The following is a 20273-nucleotide window of genomic DNA, read 5'->3' as shown; positions in this document are numbered from 1 at the left end:
GAAAGCCTAATATGAGATCTCCAGCCTGATCTAGACATATGTAGAATTCCATTTATTCAGCCTGACCCAGGTATTATTTCCTTTTTCTTAATATCCGTGGATGTACAGTAGTACATCTTTTCCACAGCATCATGCAGCTGCGAGCGCCATGGGCCCTGCGCGATATAGAAGATTTCCTATATCTACTCTGCGTTTTCCATATACGTTTTCTCCGGGTTGTTTTTCCTTATCTGCTTTTCCATGGGGTCATTCCCATTCCTGGTTACTTGAGATTCCCCCGGTATATACAGATCAGCCGTCCGGGGACATACATGCCCCGTGAAGCAGAGATGTGGATATGAAGAATGCAGTAATGGAAGAAGAGGGTAGAAGCAAGGCCATTTACTTTCCTTTTAAAGCTGACCAGGAGAATAGAGTATAGAGTATAGATAATCTATACTATAGGCGTCAAGCGTGGTTCTAGTATAAGCTTCTATATGTGATACAGGGTGCCTCGTTCTATCTCCATGGCAGCGGAAATGTCCGCAGTGTTCTCGAGGGCTTTTGTTTGCATCTTTGAAAATATTCATCTTTGTCGCTCTCCTCCTGCTCTCCGATTCCCCTCTTCTTCTCATATACGCACAACAAACAACACATTGGCGTAGATTCTCAGCGGGGGCGGATCCCCACATACACCTTCTTTTCTCCATCCCACCCCCTCTCTATAGACTCCTATTCCTCTTTACCTTCAACGTCTCCTTGCTTTTGCTTATCATTCATTCACTTTTTGACTCTGATATCTCCTTTCGCTTGCTTCTGTCAAATCAACTCAAGTCCCGTCTACCAAGCACTTATAATGGATGACTTCCTACCAGGCTGGGGCGATGGACTAAAGCCCCTCGATGCACTGGGCATCGTCTACGTGATATTCGACATTGTCTGGACATTCCTGGTAATGCTCGGGCTCATCTGGCTGTGGCGCAATAGGTCAATTCCCTCCGTCCGCATGCGCAATGTGCCCCTGGCAATCTGCTCAGTGATCTTTCTGCATGGTTACGGGGGGTTCTACATCCTTGCCTACCCACTCAAGGGGATTCTGAGCTGTAGCCTCGAGTTTTGGCTCATGAGTGGCGTACTTCCAGTGGGAATTGCATTGTTTCAGGCTACCAATGTCCAACTGCTGAGCGTGGCAACTCTGCAACAGCGTTTCCTAAGGGACGATGGCACCTTTGAAGAGCCCACTCCGCGAGAAATCCGCTGTCCGTTCAACAAGTTTAAGTGTTGGTGGACACACTTGTCGTGGGCCAAGAAGACTATGGTTGCGATTGCAATTGGGATGTTTATCGAGGTAATGATTTCAGTGAAACCTCCGGTAGATGTGGAATAAGGAGTTAGCTGGAGGATCTTGGAACTAACTCACCTTAGATTTGTTTGTCTCTATTTGTCTATTTCGGGTCAAGAAAGTTTCATTCATATGGCTTATGGTCTGCGTTTGAGAATCGTCTACGGTGCAGGCAAGGTGCCGAGTGGTAAGTACTGTTTCTTGATACGCTTCACTGTGTTGGTTGTGTTATTTACCTAACTTTTATCGAAAAAAGGCTTCCAACTGTTATCTGGCAGTTTTTTTGGTCGTGGATATTTGCACCCTATGTCTTGTTCAAGATTAGAAATATTAGAGATGTCCACTGCTGGCGTTTACAAACGACCCTTTGCATCGTTGCCGGGTAAGTTGGTGCCTTTCCCTAGAATTTTGGAACCATATTGCTCATTCCGATCTACCAGTTTAATTGCTCTGCCGATGTGGCTTGGGTCTCTATATTCACCAAACCTCGAATACAGTAAAATGAACATATATTGGGCACCGCCTTTATGGTATGTGACCGCAAATTTCATTTCACCCCTTTCCCCCCCTTTCTCCCCTTCTCAACCAACCGGTATCTTCTCTTCACTCCTTAACACGCTCCTGGCAAACATATATAGGTTCCTCCCTGGAATCATGATGATGGAAATCGCGACGCTGTTCTTTCCTTTCTACGAGGTCGTGTTTTCACAGAAATTACGATCCCGCACTGTTCATGCAATGGGCGCCATCGAAGAGTTTCGAAGATCCAGCTTCCCTTCCAAGAACAACAATCGCGACTATAGCATCGTAGCACTCGAGAAAGTTCTAAAGGGCGATTCGCCTTCCTTCCTCCACTTCGCCGCCACGCACGACTTCTCTGGTGAAAATATCATGTTCCTCAACCACGTTCGAGACTGGAAAGCAGCCTGGGCCCAGTCCCCAGCAAATCTGAAGTTCCAAAAGGCGAACGCAGAGGAGATAGAAAGCTACCGCCGTCATCTTTACAACGTCGCTCTCGAAATCTACGTAACGTACGTCCACCTGTTCGGAGCGCAGTTCCCTATCAACATCGAGTCAGAAATCTACCGTGACCTGAAAACAGTCTTCATGCCTGCCGCGATGACGCTCATGAGACTCCCGAAACGCAGACCCGGCCAACTCGGCGTCCCTGCAACCCCAACCGACATCGAAGCAACCGCAGACATCTTTCCCATCCACCAAGCACCGGAACCGGACTCTGATATAAGCTTGCGGAAGCGCACCCCAGCTCAGGAGTACGAAGATATCTTGTATCGCGGCCACCAGAACATTGTCAACATGGTCCCCCGTCTTCCTCCCGGTACAGTCATCCCGGATACATTTAACGAGTATGTGTATGACGCTGCAGCGGGTTCTGTCAAGGTGCTGATTCTTCGTAACACATGGCCCAAGTATGTTGATCACCAAGCTTCGATTCGGGAGCGGGAGGTTAAGAAGCATATATACGCGCGCTTCGTGGCGTTTTTCAGCCGCCAGAATCCCGTCGACGGCTGAAGGGGTAAGTATTTTCTTTTGGGTGTCTATGAACTTCAAACATGTTCCCGATTAAATGAGGTATCTTACGACGTTTTCTTTTATTCCCCTCCGATCAATGGTTGTTGTTATCGTTTCATGCTGGTTTATTGTTTCATTTGGTGGAATTTTATGGCGTATGTTAGCTGCTTGAAGGCATCAATGAACCGGATAGGCGTTTGTCAGGAAACATATCAAGGTGAATGAAATATGGGGTTGTCAATGATAATGGAATGGACGGCGGAAAGGAGTTAGTGGCTGGAAGGCGCACTTTTGGCTTGATATCTGGCGCCCTATTGATCTACAATGTATGGTGGCCTTGCTTTCTTTATTTTATTTTTTGTTTCTGGTCTTCGCTCTTCCCGCATCATCCTTCATAGAGCTTGGTGACTCCTAAATATCGGGATTGGGCTTTTTGTTATCTCTTTTTTACTTGTCTTGCCCTGTACACTTGTTGCCTAAACTGGAGGGATTCTAGTTGATGAGCATGGATTTGTGGCGGTAACTTTTAGATTTTGTTGCAGCGTCTGTGAACTGTGGGCCCCTAATGAGTACCTTCTCCTGTTCTAAAGAAAGCATATACTTCAGGAATGAGGTTAAAATATCATGTAGTTAGATTTGATTTAGATATCTAATTAATCAACGAGCCGGTGTGATTCGTTTCCTATGTAATTAAAATATGTGTACGACCGAGACTAATATGATCATACTTGGTGGGCTTTCATTGTTTATGTGATTTTGATTTTCGGACCCTAACTTATATACATAATTAAGGGTATGGATACACCTGGGAGCTATTCTTTGAGCGTTTCATGCTGTTTCCAGGGATATAGTTATTAAGTACCGGCGTTGTGAATGGAAGCCGGGATGTTAAAAAATCGACATATATTTTCCCGGGAATAGTTTGCGATATAAATGTTATATATAAGCAAAGGAAAGGAGTCTTCGAGCTTGCGTGGTTTATCCAGCCATCGACCCATCATTAAGATCCAAAGAATAGTCATAACATTGAACGGAAATATGAAATACGCACTTCCACCAAAGACCCGTCCAAAATCAATTCTTTATATTCTATACCTAAAACCTCGCGCATAGAGATCCGCAACCTCCTCCTCCCCTTCCTCCTCATATGAAGTTGAGTGTATTTTACCTTGCGTGCGACTCTCAGTTTCCACCACCACAGACATACGCTCTTTTTCATCACGCGTCGTATTCATCCATTTCAGATAAAACCTGAGGATAAGTGAGATTACCACAACCATTGAGTAGCAAATGAGGATAGCACGGAATGCTGTTGGGTAATGGGGAGCCTCTCTTGATATGAAGAATTGGGGACCGGCGCTGGAGGGGGGTATTTGGTTAGTGGAAAATAGAGGAGAAAGGGATATCGACCAAAGTCGGGAACGGATGCCTAGTCGTGTTTCCTTTTGTCTTTCTCTTGGGGAGGCAAACTTACATATTTCCCGCACAATAAGCTATGAATAAAATAGACGTCATGGTCATCATCTTGGTTGAGCCCTTATAGTTGACTGCTAAAAGAGACATGGCAAGGGGCAGTGCCGCGGGCCCTGGTGACATGAGATAGTATCCAAATAACTTGACGCCTTTGCTGACGCTTGAGTATATAATCGCGCTCCCGGCAACAGGAAACGCAACGATTCCACAGATGAGATACGTTGCCACATTATGGTATTTCCCGGAGAGCCAGCCACTGTTTTTCGGGAAGTATTAGACAACTAACTACAGGGGAGAGTAGGTTCGGAAGAGAGGATAGAAATAAGGGAAGATGGCTAGGCTTACGTTATTAGAACTGTAGAAATGGATATAATAGATGCTGGCGTGATAATTAGAGTGGTTTCTAGGGGGGTGAAAAGGACGAGATTGCCGAAGTTCTGAGTTCCACCATTGGGTATCTGTGACGCCCACGACTAATAGATATGTCTGATTATTCCATTGAGAAGGGCCATCATGTAATTTTGTGGACCACATACCTGAGTCAAGATCGAAACACTAAGAAATAGGTAAGTTTTGGGGTCCATGAGGCATTCAATCACTTGATCCAACTTCCACTCGTGTCGGGTCTTCCCCGTGCCAGCGAAAGCCACTCGCTCCTCCGCATGGACTTTTTCTCTTTGATTCAGAAAACTACAGGATGCAATTGTGTCCGGGAGGAGGAGCAACAAAACAAACCCCCAAAGAAAGGTGCCCACTCCTAGGACCTGAGATTAACGCCATTATTGTAGGGTCAGCGGTTAACTCGCACAACCTGGTACATAGTTCGATATGCCCGACATTGGAACGTACAATGAATAACCAATGCCACGGCGCAAGTGGCTCCTTGATATGCCCGATGCCATAAGCCAGGAAATTCGATAGCATCCCGCCGAGAGAGTTGCCTGAAAACCATACTCCACATTGCCCAGGGATCTCCTCACGCGTCCACCACATTGCAGTAATGTAGACGAATGCCGGGGAGATTGTTGCCTCTGCGACTCCCAGTAGGAACCGGACGGTGATTAGTCCGCCGAAGTTTGTGCATGCAGCGGTTAAGCCGACAACGGCGCCCCAGAAAAACGCATTCACAGATACATACTTGCCCACGGGCAGCTTTTGAATTAGGATGGACGTGGGAAAGGCCCATAATAGATATCCGAAGTAGAAGACGCTGGAGACCCAGCTGTATTGGGACCCGACAAGATGCTAACGCTGTCCGTTAAAGGAGTGAAAACCAGCTTTTGCACAGCCATGCCACGGATGTGGCGGGGATGCTCACAGTGTCTTCCCGCAACCCAAACACTGATGCACTAGACAAAATGGTTTTGTCCATAAAGTTGAAATTGTACGTCACGAACAGCAGCGGGAGGATTCGCCGGTCTATTTTGCGAATAACATCCTCGGCGAGTTGACGATCGAAACCAATATCACCATAATTCCCCGAACTTCCTGGCTCTAAGTTTGAGGAGCAGTCTTCCACTCCGGCGATATGTTAGATCTATCTTCAGTAGCTGCCATATTTGCTGAGAAGAGGCGTGGTTTCAAGGAGCTTCTAGGCATCATTTCGTAGGTAGTAGATTTATCTTGCAACAGAAACCACAGGTCGTGTTGAACGAATACTGCGCCTGTGACACTCTTCGCGTCCAGGTCTAGAACAGGAAAAGGGACAACAACGTAAGTTACTACACCAGTGAGTTGTCCTGGGAATGAAGAGGAGAAAAAATAAAGCCCCCAAGCCCTCTCATCCTCTGTTTCTGCATGTATCCGAAGTGTGAGAGGTTGCATGTCCCGCAACGCGGACTTCCCTAGAGGGAAAAAAGAACATCACGCCAATTTGAGCTCATCTAAGCCGCTGGATCGCGGATGTTCTGTGGTATTTAACTGGCGAGACTAGCCAACGAGGCTTGAGTTCCAGCTCGTTGATTGGGCGTCGGGGAGAATATCCAAGAATTTAGCATAATCGAGTCTGTAGATCATTCGCTTTCTGGGCGTTGGACTTCAGCAACCCGTACGGAGTATTGAGGCGGGTTTAAGATGCCCGCCCTTTTTCGGGATCTAACCAAGTTCATGTGCCTGCACGGCTTAAAACCAGTAAGTTGCAAAACAGCAGACGATCAAGATCCAAGGGCCCGCCTGCGTGGAATGAGTATTCATGCAATCGACATAAATATTTGTGTGAAGTTCGCCCTTCGAAAAGGATAAAATTGCTCTCTAATAATTATACCAACAAGTCAACAAGGTGATGAAGAATCAGCACAGGAAATTTAGGGGCGATCTTCCTTACGGCATCCTGGGAGACATCTTTCCTAGTCTAATTATCCGGATGGGAAAATTTATCCACAACAGGAAAACAAATGAGAAATGAGAAAGTAAAGGCAAGGAAATGAATACTCAAAGTCTCAAGACATTGGCAAACGCGCAGGAGGGCTTGCTCTGAATCTATTATATATATATTCTGTTGTTCTTTTGCCCTCCAAGCTATATTTCCAGCTGTTCTTAAGAACCTAGGGAACAAGAAAATCCGCAACATATGTTAAATTACAGAGCATAACAAAGGCATGAGCGAAAGTGGCCGTACCATAAGGCCATTAGAACGAGTCGCAAGGGGGAGGGCCCAACTGAAGCGGAACGATAGGATATCGGGGTGCTCCCAGGAGGTCGTCCTGGCGTATATCAAGGAATACGAATATACACACTCGACGGGAAAAGCAAACACTTCGGTTATAGGTAGAGGAAAAACGAAAGTAAATAGTAGTCCTTGGCCACGTAGTACGTGTATCCGAGAGGTTCTGCGCGCCAAAACCCGCTGGAGTTCTGTTTAGGTCTTTTGTATATAAAGCCCGAAAAAAGCATAAAAATAAAATAAAGACGAAATATCGTCATGGGCTTTCGTCATCATCGGATTTATAGTGGTCGTCGCTGTCATTGTCGAAAAATCCATGGGCTTCAAGCTTGGTACCTCTAATGCCGAAACTTAGCAGGAATCCGATGAACGCTACACCGCCGAAAACACCAAAGGCCATCGCTTCGCCTTTGGGTTTGATTCGGGTTGCGAGGGTGAAGAGGCTTCCGGATAGAAACGGTCCTACAGTCCGCCCTGCAGCGGATAGGGTCTGAGCAAGCCCATTTAGAGAGCCTAATACTTGGTTGTTTGGGACAGAGTTGGTGATCTACAGCATCCGGGGTGTATTATTAGTATTCCATCGCGTACGAAACATCTTGGCGTCTCTGAGAAAGATGGGAAATAGTAATGGGTTGTATTTGATCAAGAGGAAAAAATGAAAACGGCCAGAAGGTTGTAATGACTTACCAGTAGAAGAGCGCTTGTTAAGCCGCCGACGGTGGCTACAGTCTTCACAAGTAGAACTGTGCATAGCTCAATAGCGAGGAGGATGGAGCTCTTAGATACTTTCCCATCTACAACAGCACCATCTTTATACCCGACAAATGGCATCAGGACAAATGAAATAACAAATCCTAACAGACTGGCTCGATATGACCATTTATTGCCCATTTTACCCCGAAGTCTCCCAAATATGCAAATCTGGAACACAATCGTGACGATACCCGCAAACGCGAGCGAGAGTCCGATCTCGCTTGGCTTGAGTTGGCGACCCGTTGGTGGTGGCGCTTGAGCAAAGATGGGGTAAAGAGAGTTGAACGCCACATTCGTCAATGCAAATATCAAGTATGTAATAAGTAAGAGGATAGTATCTCTATTGAAAACTTCATCCCGTTCGAGCCCATTTGAAAGATTTGGTGAACGGAATAGCGGGGTGGTCGGACTCGCGGAGGACGAATAAATATCGGCATCAGTTTCTTCATCTGATACCGACGAATAGCTCTGCCGTGTTGCGCTGCGGCTGTGGTGACGCGGGCGGGATGACCGCAGGTATGTTGGTCTTGACGAGCTTGTGAATTGCCAGAGCCACGTGAACAACTCGCGGACCTTCTTCTCAAGTTTAGGAAGTGTAGTAGAATTTTCAAGACTTTCCTCCAGGAATATATATGCTAAGACGAAGTCTGCCGTTAAGATAGCGGCGGAGACCATGTTGGGAGTGAGATAAGGAAAATTTTTGTTCACTTGGCTGGCCTTTGAAACGAGGAGGCCACCAATTATCGGTCCAGTGATTCCTCCAAGTCCATAAATCACTGGGAGGTATGTAAACGCACGAGACTGGTTCGTCCGGTCTGTAATTTCGCCTAGGCAGGTTGCAACGACACCTTGGTTCCCATTGACGAGTCCCATCAAGGCCTGAACGACAATGGCTTGCCATAGCGTCCTGCAGAACCCAAAGGCTAGGAAACAACCAGCACTAAGAATTGTCCCCAATAAAATTACCGGTTTTCGGCCAATGCGATCTGATGCCCAGCCCCAGAAGAAGTTTGTCACAAACTGCGCAAGTGCAAACGCAGATGCGATTATACCCACATACATCCCTACTTGGCCATGGCTTACATTCGGAAATGAAGCTGCCATGTGCGGAAGGTAGGGGCTTATGGAGTTGAATGCGGTCTGCTCGCAGAGGGCAATAACCGCGAGAATTGTCATTTGTCTGGTAGGGAGCGGGGATTCGGGGATGAGAAACTCTGCTTCACCATTGGGACTAGATAAATTCGACTCGCTAGACAGTGGCCGCCCTCGGGATTTGGGCGGAGGAGTAGAGAATGTATGGTATATCTGTGCTGACGAGCGCCGGCGGTCCGGTGGCTTCGGAGTGGATGGCATGGCGTGATAGCGCTCAGCGACGCGGAGATGCCAAAGAATTGACCAGGCTGTAGGGAATTCTTTCTTTTCTCTCGGGCTCCTCTCAATGGCAGTCTCGTCTCTAGATCATCAGACCAGGGCCAGAGTTGAAATCAACGTTCCAGTATTCTTCCACAGCGCGCTCAGATATCCGGAGGGTTCGTGTGGGGGGGGTTGGTTCCCGAGGGTCAATCTGGGCCTGGAGGCACTCCGATTTGCAGTCTCATTTACATGGCCATGGCCTTATCCAAAGCGATTGATCGATTACAGCTTCACAAGCGCGGATAATACCTTCAATGGCGCATGGAACCAACCAACTTGCGATGGATGGCAGAGGTAGGTTCTCGGAGGTTCGGAGACTCGTCATCGGGGTGTGAGGTTTTCCGGATGCGCTAAAATGCTTAGTGAGCGGAGGTCTTATCTGATAAGATCTCCGAACCCAAAGAGGGAAAATGCGACTCCCACTGTGTAAAAGAGGGAATGAACCAGATGGTTATAGGAAAATTCATGACCAGAAGGGAATCTTCAGCTATACGGTAGGTTGCTTGTTGAATTCTTAGAATGTGATATTGAAAAGATGTCAGACAAGCTGCTTCTGCTGCAGTATTAGTCTGAAAAATCATCAACTTGCAGAGTTGTGAATGCCAGAGTCTGAAATAACATTTGTCACTATTAGAATAGTTATACTTCACTACGGAATTTAGGAGTTTGAGGTACTACGTGAATAACCTGTTGTTAATTTGACGCGGGACAAAAACGCATTGGAGAATGGAACAAAAATCGCTTGTCTATGGTTGCTACCGGCTGGACTAGAAGACATGAGAGCCGACTTATTAGCGCAATGAGACATGTTTCGGAATTTCGGCCTGCATTTTTCAACTTGGGAGAACGGTGCACAGGAGATACCGATCGTCCTGCTATCGGGAGATAAAAGCTGTCAAGGCGGAAACATCCTCTTTTGACGCTCAGAGGTAGGTAGACTTCGATTTAAGATACAGGAGATAGCTGTTGACGAAACCTAGTTTGGACTAGAAAATGTGGCAAATGCTGCTGTGGCAGCCATGCATTTTAATAAATCATGTAAGCATCGATAAGCAATTTCCGGTGGCGCAATGGGCTGCAAATATCCTGTGTCAGCAGCAGCAATATGCGCAGCAAGTGTCAGAGACACCTCGATCGTGATAAAATAGCTACGTTTTCATTATAGCTGGCTCGTAAGAACCGAAGCCAGTTTAATGGATCTGGATCTCGTTCTCAGCCCTACGGTGGCTTGACCTTGGGCGAACTTCCGGGAGTGCTAAAAGTTCTTTTTTTATCATGAAAATTTGTTGACAGCGACTCCGAAACTCCGGTTTGGTCTGCTGCCAACGCTGGGGATTATCACCAAATCCCCGCGACTCCTCCAACTCTGCCATTCGACATTTCACAACAATTGAGAGTTGCGGCCAATCAATCATGGATGTCGGTCCAGCATCTCCACCCAGAATTGCAGTGAATCCCCATCTAGGTTATGGGAAACGGACAATGGGCTCCATGTTACTGACATGCTTGCACAACTCCTTGACTACATGCTGCTACCGTTCTTCTGCTACCAAGTTTCACTTATATGAGGGAATTGAGAGCGAATACAATTGCTCAAGAATGCTCTGAGTATCATTTCAATGTCTCTTCATTCCAGCCACCGGTTTGACAGCGAGGCTATCGTGGAAATATGTGACGGTCCCTAATGCATGTTACATGCGCTGATCCCAATTGCTCAGGGCTTCTGCTAGCCCACAGGTAGTGGACTTATAAAGTGCATATGGCTTTCCCCGACTTCAATCGTCCCGTGCTGAAATTTGCTGATGCAGCGGGGAGTGTACCCGGGTCAACGGTTACTGGAATAGGATACAAGTCGGGCTAACCTCATCGCCGATAACTATAGTATATTTGTCAAGGCTTGCCACCCCCAAGTGCACTGACGCTATTTACAATCGGGAAGGGAAGAGGGCTTGGGAGTGGCTTTTCTAACCCTGACGAAAGGCACACTGCCTGGTATCAAAAGTTTACACTGGATGCTGGTTCGGTTGTTATATATTGAGGGCTCTCTGGGTGTTTCGTTCTATATATTCCCTTGATTCGGTTACCGCAAAGGCATAAGAATCAAATGCGATATCTATCTTCTCAGTGTGCATTTTTCACGTTATTCGGTATTACCAATTTGCGTCCAGCTTTATTTGGCCGATATATCCTTTTGGCATCTCGATAAGCTTATACCCTCGAGATGCAGCAAGATAAAAGGGAGCTTATCAATGCTTTGCGCGCTCATCGTATCAATACAATCACCGAATTGCGCACAGCGGAGAGGACTCTCATGCAATATGCCCTTACGGAAGTTACGGAACCACTGTCACAGGCCTGGATATACTATGTCAACTCAAACAACCTCCTCTGCGAGTTGAGAGCCCTTACCAGAAACTATCCCTTTAGTTCCGAATGTCTCGACGACGCCAAAGCCCTAACCGTTAGCGACCCCAAAAGCGCGCGGAGCTGGAACTACTGCTGGCTTGTGCTCTCTAAAATGCTGGAACAGTAAGTCACGTCCACCAGTAACATTTTCCCCTTTCCAAGGAAAGAATTAGGGCTGATGGTTTGGAGAGCGGAAAGGCAATTAATTCCCAAGCACGCTAGGGATATTGCAGCAAATCCAGTGATGTGGGGAGGACGAGCTCCAGCCCTGACGGAGGCCGAGCAGCTTTCAGATGCGTGCACCGCGGAGTGGACCATGGTTGCTCAGCAAATGCTACGGCACTGGGAACGACCCCCTATCAAGTCGGATGAATAAATTACCCGGGAGAACAACGGCTGATAGATCCAAATAGGCGTACCGCATCTAAGCCCTATCTTCAGCCTTTACAGCCCCCAAGATGAAATGTTCTTTTTTTGTATCGATATCCATTGTACACTACTTAGATCGTGTTAGTGTTTATATTGCCCGCGTCTAGAATGGTTTGTCGAGTGCGATAGATTTCATTGAGTTTGCTTGGAACCTCTAAAACCGCTAGCACATATTGAATTCTTTCAATAAATAGTAAAAAATTCTCTCCCTATAGATGCCAATGTCTTAAAGTTACAAACTGAATGCAGGTAACTCTACAAACGCAAGCTATATATATCCTTAATTTTCGGGCACAGGTTGTGCAATATGCCCGATGAGACCAATAAACATCAAAAGCATATTGAATTGCATTTCTTGCCGTTCTTCCTCTCCTAAATTTCTTTGTTCCCCTACTATGACATCATTGCCTCCGGCCTACTGGTGAGAATAGACAAAATAGGGAGTTGCTCTCGTCTACCAACCCGGGGTGTAGTCGATCTATCCATTATGCGTAAAATTGCATTGCTCTTCTGTACTAGACTGCATTGTTGTCCGCAAAATCTGCCGATTTTCTTCACGATCCTCGTTGTAAATTTTCAAACCATACACGTGGAGAAAAAGGAATTCATTTTTGAAATCTATCCGTGCTATATTTTCTTCTCAAGAGGCGGACCACGCGGCATTGATCATGTAATCCACTTCTCCCTTGAGGGAGGCGGGGCCATACAAGGGGCTACATTGTTTCATTGGGAAGAATCGTTTCGTCTTATTGAAGTATGCGATACGGCAACTCAGTGTGTCTTTGATCGAACTTAATGAAGCTGAGTTCGTTTCCTCGCCCCTAATGAGGTTGCGGGCTTCAAACAGTGGATTTCATAGGATATTGCAGATGGGGGAAGGATAATGAAGGGAGTTTTTCAGGTAATGTAGAACGGCTCTCGAACCTGGGCCGGTTTGGTTCGGTGAGCACTTCGTTACGACCAACAATAGGGATAGGATGCTTTAACATTCCATGGGCATCACTTAGCTCTCTTTGAATAGATTCCGAGAACCATGCTCGGTCCCTGGCGACGCCGTACTGGTCATTGGGATGGGGCACCTTGGCCGGTGCATCCTGACAAACATATGTACTGTACGGAGTACATACATTCCATACATACTTACTGAACATTCGAGACGCTGGAGAACGCCCAGTCTGGACAACACAGCGCTTTTTTGCTTGAGTCGGTCCCATCGTTGCAGTATTGGAATTCATTCATTTGAAAGCCCTGCTAGGCAAGCGCAGGGGGTTAATTTAAGGTTGTGGAGCCTGCCAATAAACTTTAAGGTTAAAATCCAATGACCATCTTGGTGCCCCGAATTGGAATATTAAAATCGGATTCATCTAGTAACGAAAACGTGTCTGCAACCTTGATATTGCTTTTTAGTTGTCAAGGGCTCCCTACCAAAGTACGGGCTCAACGTTGATCCCACACGCCTAGATACGGCGCCCTTTTTGCAATTGGGACTGTTACCCTTGTATGTGGCGCCCATGGCCGTTTTATTTAATGGCGTTGTATTGAGAAGTAAGAATACTAGGTTCGACTAGTCAAGAATATGGTATGGAAGAGCTGAGAAAAGTTGACCAGATAATTTATTAAATAGGCACCATGAATTCGATGCTTAATTGATGGAATGTGATTAAAAAATAGTATTCACAAAATACCGAATCGACAGATTTAAAAAGGAAGAATATTGAAATATTTGCCATTAGATGTCGGATGCTCCTGAAAAGGCATCGCAAGTAAGATACATAATCGGCAAAAAGTTTACTTCATTAGAAGCCCAACTGCCCAAGGAACGCTCAACCCCCTTAGATCACCATAATGTTGGCCAACGCCTAGGAAAACAATCGGGATTCCGGTGGCATGAACCATACTGACAAGCGTGCCAACCATGTCACCCACCGTATCACATTTGCTGATGATGAATCCATCAAGTCCTCTTCCAGCGCCAAAGGCCTGGTTGAAGTTCCGAGCTTGCATGACACTGTCTGTACCGACAAGAGCTTCGCCCACCATGAAGATCTTATCAGGTTGCGCAAACTTCGCGAACTTCTCTAAAGAAGACATGAGACGCTGGTCGTTGTGTCGACGGCCGGCTGTATCGATGAGGATAACGTCAAAGTTATTCGCTGCGCCGTAGCTTACTGCATCCTTGGCTACGTTTGCTGCATCCTTACCGTAACCCTTTTCATATAGCTCCACATGCCCAACGTTCTCCCGAGCGCTTAATTCTTTTAGGTTGCGGGCATGCACGCGAAGCTGTTCGACTGCACCGGAACGGAACGTGTCGCAAGCCGCGATAAGGACACGGTAGTTGTTCTGTAGCAGGAAGAAGCAGATTTTACTAAGATTAGTGGATTTTCCAACGCCGTTTACCCCGACAATTGAAATGACGTATGGGCGGCGTTGTTTCTGTGTGCTTGAAGGCGATGTGACGGCTTCGATCTCCCGCAAAAGATCCAACGACGATGTGGGCGTGAGGATTTTCCGAAGCGATGACTCCATTGCAGTTCGAAGAGCGGAATCAATACTTTGAAAGTTTCCAGTCTTTTTCCCGGTCAGCTCCTTCTCGACGCCATCACATAGGCGAATAGCCGCTTCGCGGGCAACATTTTTTTTCAATAACTGCTCCTCCATTGCCTTGAGGGGCTTTTCCAGGTCTGCCTTGGTCAAGACTTTGCCGCCAACAATATTTCGGAACAGGCCACTAATAGCGCCCAAACTGGAGCCTACAACACCATTGGTCGGGCTGGCCCTGTCTTTAGCAGCATCTGCATTTTGTAGAATGGAGTGGACTTCATCACCCAAATCCTTCAACACAAATTCGCCCTTTTTAGTCTTTGTTCCCCACGATGCCTGGTCAACTGCCTCTACCGGCGCAGATGGTTCCTCCGATTCGGAACCATTCACGTTGGAAGCGGAATAATCCAGAATTTGGCCATCATCCTCGTCCGCAAAGCCTTCCGCGTCCCATTTGCGCATCTTCTTCGCCGCCGACTTCAAATTCTTTGCTTTCTTAATAGTATCCTCACCCGACGAAATATTTGCATTTGAATTTGCAGCTTTGCGTGCGCGTCGTGAGGTACGACCACCTGGACCAGATTTCGCAGTAAGGATGTGGCTGGGCGTAGCTGGTCTCGACGGGTTTGGAGTCTGGGAAGGCGAACTCTCATTCGAGTTCGCCGCGGCCCGCGCAGCGTGGTGCTGCGCTGTTAAAAGTTAGCATGTCGAAAACCCAACGGTAGCGTTGGAGAAAGCTTACCAAGGAGAAGGCCAGGGACTGGAGGGGGAGGTGGGCCTCCGTTATCTGCATCAACAAGTGTATCCTTCTTATCATCAGCCAACAGAGGGGGCCGACTCTCAACTGCTGTTCCTGCAGCAGATTCTAATTCCTTTACTTGTTGATCGAAGTACTTGTCAAACGGGTACTCGACAATCCTGGAATTTGGCTGCTTGAGCTGCTCCTTATACATCTCCACAAAGATCGTTTTGATATTCTCCAGCAGTTCATCAATCCAGGTCAAATGGAGCAGAGACTGGTAAACGGCCTAGGACCAAATCCATCAAACCCCATATTAGCTGTTGCCCAGAGTATAATTGAAAAATGTATAGATGCCATGCACAAACCACGAATATCAAGCCAAGATCCTTTGCCTGTTTCCATTTCAATGTATATTTTTCCTTCTTGTATCTCGGAGCTACTATACCGGAGCCGGCCTCCTGTTGGAGTCTCTCCTCAATAAACACATCGTTGATCAAGCTATTTATGATCTGGACTCCCACCGGAGCATACGATCTTGACCATAGGACCACACCGGAGGTGGTTATGATTTCGAACGAGTCAAGCATGGTGGCTCCCCGCAAATCGACAGTAAGTAACGAGCGTAAAAGAAATATTCTCTCGAAAACAACAAGCAACAATCAACGGTTGACTCTGCTAATTCTCTTAGTTAGTTATATGCCGGGTTTTCGCTCGGATGAGGAAAGCACAGATTGCGGCAGACCAGAACGCCGCAAGCGCACGGACGGAGATTACGTCAGCGAGAACAGACCACATCAAGCATTTTTGGCGGTTGACGGCAATATACCAGACGGTATATCGACATATCACATATCCTAACATCACCCCTCTCGACAACACTTACACCAAATGCTTGCGTTCCATACTATATCGTACTACACCCAAGCTGCCTCCCTAATCCCGGACCCCTCATTGACAATTCCAACCAACTGTCGGTACCGCTAACTTGTTCGGGATACTGTTGCCTTTCAATGCGAAATCCCACCAAGCTCTCGATCCCACTATGCAACGCACTCCTTTTGCTCCTGCGCCTGCTCAGTCTCCGCCTCTCCATCATCCAGTTCCCCAACATGTGTCTACAGTCCCGATGATGCGGTCACCTCCTCCTCCAGCTCCACAGCATTCCCAGCCGTCTGGTTATGGTAACCCATACCAGCCTGCCCCTGCGCAGGGGGGCAGTGGCACATTTGCACCTGGCTTCGGCGGGTTCATCTCTGATCCCACAGCGCAGATGGGTTTCCAGGTGGGCAAGAGCGCTGTTATGGCAGGGCAGGAATATGTGGAACAAAATGTAGGGTCATTCTACTAAGAGATCATTAAGCTCAGACCTCCGTCCCCACTCCTTTTATATTTTATGCACGTCTTGTCCTAACTACCCAATTTAATAGTTAAACCGCTATGTCTCTATTCCAGCCTTAAAACACTACTTCAACGTTTCGAACTCATATGTACTCAATAAAATCACCCTCGTCCTTTTCCCATGGCGACACAAACCCTGGTCCCGCCAACAAGCACGCTTAAATCCAGTAACGCCGAGTGTAAATGGCCAAATCACACAAGCACAGTACACCTCAATATACCTTCCTCCTCGAGACGATATCAATTCGCCAGATATGTACATTCCCGCTATGGCGTTGTTGACCTACATTATTTTGTCGACAGCTCTGGCAGGTCTGCGGGGCGTATTTCACCCTGAGCTGTTAGGATCTATTACCACGACTGCCCTTGCAGTAGTTATTTTCGAAATCCTCTGTCTGAAGATTGCGATGTACATTCTCAGCATTAGCAATGATTCACAACTCCTGGACCTGGTCGCGTATTCTGGCTATAAATTTGTGGGCATCATTGTTACTCTTGTCTCGTCAGAAGTTCTCACACCAGGACAAGGTACCCGTAGCTGGGTTGGCTGGACCGTATTTACCTATACTTTCCTTGCTAATGCCTTCTTCCTAGTAAGTTTCCATGTTTAGCTTTACTTTTGCTACGTTATCCGTTTCCATGCTCATCCTAACACCCTAAACAGCTCCGATCTCTTAAATACGTTCTTCTACCGGATTCCTCCAGCGACTCCCCGATGCGAGGAGGCACTATGCCCACCGTTGCACGCTCGCAGCGCAATCGACGCACGCAATTCTTATTCATCTACTCGTACATCGTCCAACTTATTTTCATGTGGATCCTCGGTCGAGCAGATCCTGTGGCGTCGGCTGTGGTGTCTAAAGTCGGAGGGACTAACAAGCCGTCTTAAGAATATCCGTATCTCTAGCCATGCCCTGCTCATGTGCTCTTTGTTAATATCTTATGCATTGAACAGCATAGGACAGCGAGAAAATCGAATATCAAGGGAATCTCTTCTCGCCTCCTCCCAGCGGTTAGCCACGTGCGTTTTTTATATTCTCCTTCCATCTTTGGGAACAATATCTGGTTAATGAGCGCTTTTTTGCCTTTTTCTTCTTGTTATTTATATCAACTTCATTTTGTACCCCCTTTGTTTGCGTTTAGTGTTCTTTCATACTTGGCTATTCCTACCTACTCTGGGTTTCTCACTATTATGAAATCGTGAGTTTTCTTTGTTGACCTATATACTTTATATATCTTCGTCCAGGCTGGGAGTTTGCGGGTGGCGTTTTTCTCATACAAGAAATCAAAATGCGAATCGCGGTAAACTTAATGATTTGAGGGTTCTTATTTTCTCCTATTCTCCTTTACTTTTACTTTTTACTTTTTACTTTTTACTTTTTTATTTTTTATTTCTTATCATTGACCAGTATGTAGGCGAAGATATCCAATGGAAAAATTCCTGCTTATCCCCAACATAATTCCAACAGCAAGGTTTCGCACGTTACCTGGGCTAGCTAGGAGTTTTTTGTTAAAAATCACCAAACAACCAAACAGAATCAGATAATGAACATGGGTTACCCATAAAGCACCCTAAGTAAAAAACAAAAATGAACTGAAAATAGGAAGACAGCTTTAAAATTATAGAAATGAAACGCAAAGTATCCTCATGCGCACAAGCTGGCAGCACCCCTGCAATGGCTGCATGGGCAAACGGCTATAACGCGACTTGATTGTGGGTTGTCAGATATGCCAGCTTCGCATAGTCTTCAGATAATCCTCCACCATAGAATAAGAAGTAACAAATAAGTAATATAGATCGATGATTGCAAGAAAATAAAGAAGGGAAGGTTAGGATCAGCCACGCAGCTTCCCAAGTGTCAAACATTCCGACCCATCCCCAAGTCGGTGACCTGTGGACAGGCCATAGATGGCCTCTGGCATCGGACAGGCTCTGCGAACATATACCCCATTATGTCGAAAAGTCAATTGGGTTCCTACCAAATCTCAAGTGGTAGTGATTGTTAACCTCTGCGAGAATGCGTCTAGTTAGATGCAGACAGTATTTAACGGCCCACCTCCGGATATCGGGGTATGGAACTGTGCGAATACGCTCCCGCACCAGATATTCCTCTAGATACTCCACGGCATCATCCAGATCATCAGATGTGTAAATATCCTGGTGAGCATCCAAAAAGTAAACCTGGCAACAGAATATGTAGTTCCATGGCGGAGCGAGGACAGTAAGCCCTCCCCTATGGTAAATCACATGAAACTAGAGGATTGAGTCGTCCGTCAAGCGTTCGCCCAGCCGTTGCGGGAACTGCAAATCTGATAGGACGTTGGAATCACAAAGGCCCTGCCTCAGTATGGCTTCGTCAACGGCATCGCTAAGGACGTTAGTCTCTTCCCTTGTGAGCCGGTAGTTGAAAAAGGCTATGTCATCGGAGCAACGCAGGATATCAAGATGAACCATATCCACGACATCTGCACAGGGCTATTATGGTAATATGTGCGCCTTGTTGATAAAGATATTCGGCGACGATGCGAAGGGAGCATAGCAGCATTTCTTTTGAGAAACATAATTCGTCTCGGATATCGCTTGCCGCCAATGAATCGGACGGCCTTGATGAATTCCGCCGCGAAAAGAGCCTGGCGGTTGGCGTGAAAGGACTGTATGGAAGAGGGCGAGGATCCGACGTGGAATAAGGCGGTGGAGGCTGGCTGGATCGGTATGCGGCTGAACGAGACAGCCTCCGCGGCGACAACGTACATCCCATGATCATAATTTAGGAGTCAATTAAACCTTTCTTTCAAGCTGTTCTGGAGCCTTACGTCCCCATGGCATGGCAACTGGGCATTCTAATTTCCGTTAAATATGGACATCTGGGAAGACTCTATACCTGCTGATACATATTTCGATACTCATGTCCCTCCAAAGGAATATTTGGACCTGAACTCACCTGGCCTATTGGTTCCTCCTGAGAGAGCTATTGCAGATCAAAGGAAGCCTAGACTAGTTACATGTCCTTGTCCACATCCATGCTGCATATTTATGGTGTCAGTGCGTTTTGACAAGATTCGGAGAACATTTGATGGCATTTCATTGGACAATCGGAAAGCCCTGCAATTGCTCTCTTTGCTCTATCAGATTTGCTGCTTGGTGGTGGGTTCTAATAGAATTGTGCGTTAAACTTGGGTTGTGAATGTCTCAACCGCTGGAAGGTTTGGAGACGATGATAGGAGAAAGTATTGCAACCTTCCGAACGGCGATGTTCCGTGAAATCCGTTCAGTTCCAATTTGATAACCTGTGGTTTACAGCAAGCAGTGAAAGGACTTGACGCCGCGTCATTGGCGATATATAAAGGGGTGTGTATCTCGGTAAAGTTTTGAAAATAAACAACTTCACCCCAGTAAATTTTCTTTGCAGGAAGCCGAGCGGGGAGATCCGTGCTTTAGCAATAATGACATCGTGGATACCAGCAATGGCAACTTTACGTCGATGACACCGATCAAGTCAGTTTGCCGCTGCTTGGATTTCGAAGGGCGAGTTGCACTGACCCAATCACCAGCATGGACCAAAATGTCGCCGTCAGAAATGACGATCTGGCTAAATATC

At 46.6% G+C, this 20273-nt stretch overlaps 8 protein-coding genes across 10 annotated transcripts; 3 read left to right on the top strand and 5 right to left on the bottom strand.

Moving 5' to 3' along the window:
• The first annotated feature begins 104 nt into the window (after nucleotides 1-104).
• BDCG_06748 (uncharacterized protein) lies at nucleotides 105-3534 on the top strand. Its single transcript, XM_045422499.1, has 5 exons — nucleotides 105-1327; nucleotides 1405-1508; nucleotides 1578-1703; nucleotides 1762-1851; nucleotides 1960-3534. The coding sequence occupies exons 1-5, from the start codon at nucleotides 836-838 to the stop codon at nucleotides 2852-2854; spliced, it is 1707 nt and encodes a 568-aa protein (XP_045278129.1). The 5' UTR covers nucleotides 105-835; the 3' UTR covers nucleotides 2855-3534.
• A 402-nt stretch (nucleotides 3535-3936) lies between these two features.
• BDCG_06747 (allantoate permease) lies at nucleotides 3937-5699 on the bottom strand (the record flags this gene model as incomplete). Its single annotated transcript, XM_045422498.1, has 6 exons — nucleotides 3937-4213; nucleotides 4329-4583; nucleotides 4673-4785; nucleotides 4864-5091; nucleotides 5177-5572; nucleotides 5646-5699. 6 exons carry the CDS (start codon nucleotides 5697-5699, stop codon nucleotides 3937-3939), a joined length of 1323 nt encoding a protein of 440 aa, XP_045278128.1.
• A 1546-nt stretch (nucleotides 5700-7245) lies between these two features.
• BDCG_06746 (MFS transporter) lies at nucleotides 7246-9095 on the bottom strand (the record flags this gene model as incomplete). The annotated part of the gene is made up of 2 exons (XM_045422497.1): nucleotides 7246-7536; nucleotides 7677-9095. The coding sequence occupies 2 exons, from the start codon at nucleotides 9093-9095 to the stop codon at nucleotides 7246-7248; spliced, it is 1710 nt and encodes a 569-aa protein (XP_045278127.1).
• A 465-nt stretch (nucleotides 9096-9560) lies between these two features.
• Nucleotides 9561-12393, top strand: BDCG_06744. 3 transcript variants are annotated; one of them, XM_045422495.1, is made up of 4 exons: nucleotides 9561-9649; nucleotides 9790-10084; nucleotides 10136-11684; nucleotides 11760-12393. In XM_045422495.1, exons 3-4 carry the CDS (start codon nucleotides 11377-11379, stop codon nucleotides 11935-11937), a joined length of 486 nt encoding a protein of 161 aa, XP_045281818.1. In that variant the 5' UTR covers nucleotides 9561-9649; nucleotides 9790-10084; nucleotides 10136-11376; the 3' UTR covers nucleotides 11938-12393. The 3 variants fall into 3 exon arrangements, with proteins under 3 accessions (XP_045281818.1, XP_045281817.1, XP_045281819.1); XM_045422494.1 differs by having other exon boundaries at nucleotides 9561-10084; XM_045422496.1 differs by lacking the exons at nucleotides 9561-9649; nucleotides 9790-10084 and having other exon boundaries at nucleotides 10094-11684; nucleotides 11760-12323.
• A 436-nt stretch (nucleotides 12394-12829) lies between these two features.
• Nucleotides 12830-13204, bottom strand: BDCG_06743 (uncharacterized protein; the record flags this gene model as incomplete). Its single annotated transcript, XM_045422493.1, has 2 exons — nucleotides 12830-13100; nucleotides 13131-13204. 2 exons carry the CDS (start codon nucleotides 13202-13204, stop codon nucleotides 12830-12832), a joined length of 345 nt encoding a protein of 114 aa, XP_045278126.1.
• Nucleotides 13205-13480: 276 nt separating this feature from the next.
• On the bottom strand, nucleotides 13481-15990 carry BDCG_06742 (fused signal recognition particle receptor). Its single transcript, XM_045422492.1, has 3 exons — nucleotides 15642-15990; nucleotides 15277-15562; nucleotides 13481-15223 (listed from the first exon to the last, which is right to left on the bottom strand). Exons 1-3 carry the CDS (start codon nucleotides 15861-15863, stop codon nucleotides 13779-13781), a joined length of 1953 nt encoding a protein of 650 aa, XP_045278125.1. The 5' UTR covers nucleotides 15864-15990; the 3' UTR covers nucleotides 13481-13778.
• On the top strand, nucleotides 15849-18444 carry BDCG_06741 (Hrf1 domain-containing protein). The gene is made up of 4 exons (XM_045422491.1): nucleotides 15849-15885; nucleotides 15969-16606; nucleotides 16704-17267; nucleotides 17339-18444. Exons 2-4 carry the CDS (start codon nucleotides 16319-16321, stop codon nucleotides 17561-17563), a joined length of 1077 nt encoding a protein of 358 aa, XP_045278124.1. The 5' UTR covers nucleotides 15849-15885; nucleotides 15969-16318; the 3' UTR covers nucleotides 17564-18444.
• Nucleotides 17977-20213, bottom strand: BDCG_06740 (uncharacterized protein). Its single transcript, XM_045422490.1, has 2 exons — nucleotides 19617-20213; nucleotides 17977-19515 (listed from the first exon to the last, which is right to left on the bottom strand). The coding sequence occupies exon 2, from the start codon at nucleotides 19426-19428 to the stop codon at nucleotides 19090-19092; it is 339 nt and encodes a 112-aa protein (XP_045278123.1). The 5' UTR covers nucleotides 19429-19515; nucleotides 19617-20213; the 3' UTR covers nucleotides 17977-19089.
• Nucleotides 20214-20273: the final 60 nt, after the last annotated feature.

Source organism: Blastomyces dermatitidis, assembly GCF_000003525.1.
Source record: "Blastomyces dermatitidis ER-3 genomic scaffold supercont1.7, whole genome shotgun sequence".
NCBI classification, from domain to species: domain Eukaryota; kingdom Fungi; phylum Ascomycota; class Eurotiomycetes; order Onygenales; family Ajellomycetaceae; genus Blastomyces; species Blastomyces dermatitidis.
This window is presented reverse-complemented; position numbering and strand designations above follow the sequence as displayed.

Coding starts and splice junctions, on each gene's coding strand:
- BDCG_06748 (XM_045422499.1), top strand. CDS start 836: ATGGATGACTTCCTACCAGGCTGGGGCGATGGACTAAAGCCCCTCGAT. Junction 1,509..1,577: donor TGCAGGCAAGGTGCCGAGTG/GTAAGTACTGTT, acceptor TATCGAAAAAAG/GCTTCCAACTGTTATCTGGC. Junction 1,704..1,761: donor ACCCTTTGCATCGTTGCCGG/GTAAGTTGGTGC, acceptor CCGATCTACCAG/TTTAATTGCTCTGCCGATGT.
- BDCG_06744 (XM_045422495.1), top strand. CDS start 11,377: ATGCAGCAAGATAAAAGGGAGCTTATCAATGCTTTGCGCGCTCATCGT. Junction 11,685..11,759: donor CTCTCTAAAATGCTGGAACA/GTAAGTCACGTC, acceptor GAGAGCGGAAAG/GCAATTAATTCCCAAGCACG.
- BDCG_06742 (XM_045422492.1), bottom strand. CDS start 15,863: ATGCTTGACTCGTTCGAAATCATAACCACCTCCGGTGTGGTCCTATGG. Junction 15,563..15,641: donor ATCTTGGCTTGATATTCGTG/GTTTGTGCATGG, acceptor ATTTGGTCCTAG/GCCGTTTACCAGTCTCTGCT. Junction 15,224..15,276: donor AGTCCCTGGCCTTCTCCTTG/GTAAGCTTTCTC, acceptor AACTTTTAACAG/CGCAGCACCACGCTGCGCGG.
- BDCG_06741 (XM_045422491.1), top strand. CDS start 16,319: ATGCAACGCACTCCTTTTGCTCCTGCGCCTGCTCAGTCTCCGCCTCTC. Junction 16,607..16,703: donor AGGAATATGTGGAACAAAAT/GTAGGGTCATTC, acceptor CCAATTTAATAG/TTAAACCGCTATGTCTCTAT. Junction 17,268..17,338: donor TTGCTAATGCCTTCTTCCTA/GTAAGTTTCCAT, acceptor CACCCTAAACAG/CTCCGATCTCTTAAATACGT.
- BDCG_06740 (XM_045422490.1), bottom strand. CDS start 19,428: ATGTACGTTGTCGCCGCGGAGGCTGTCTCGTTCAGCCGCATACCGATC.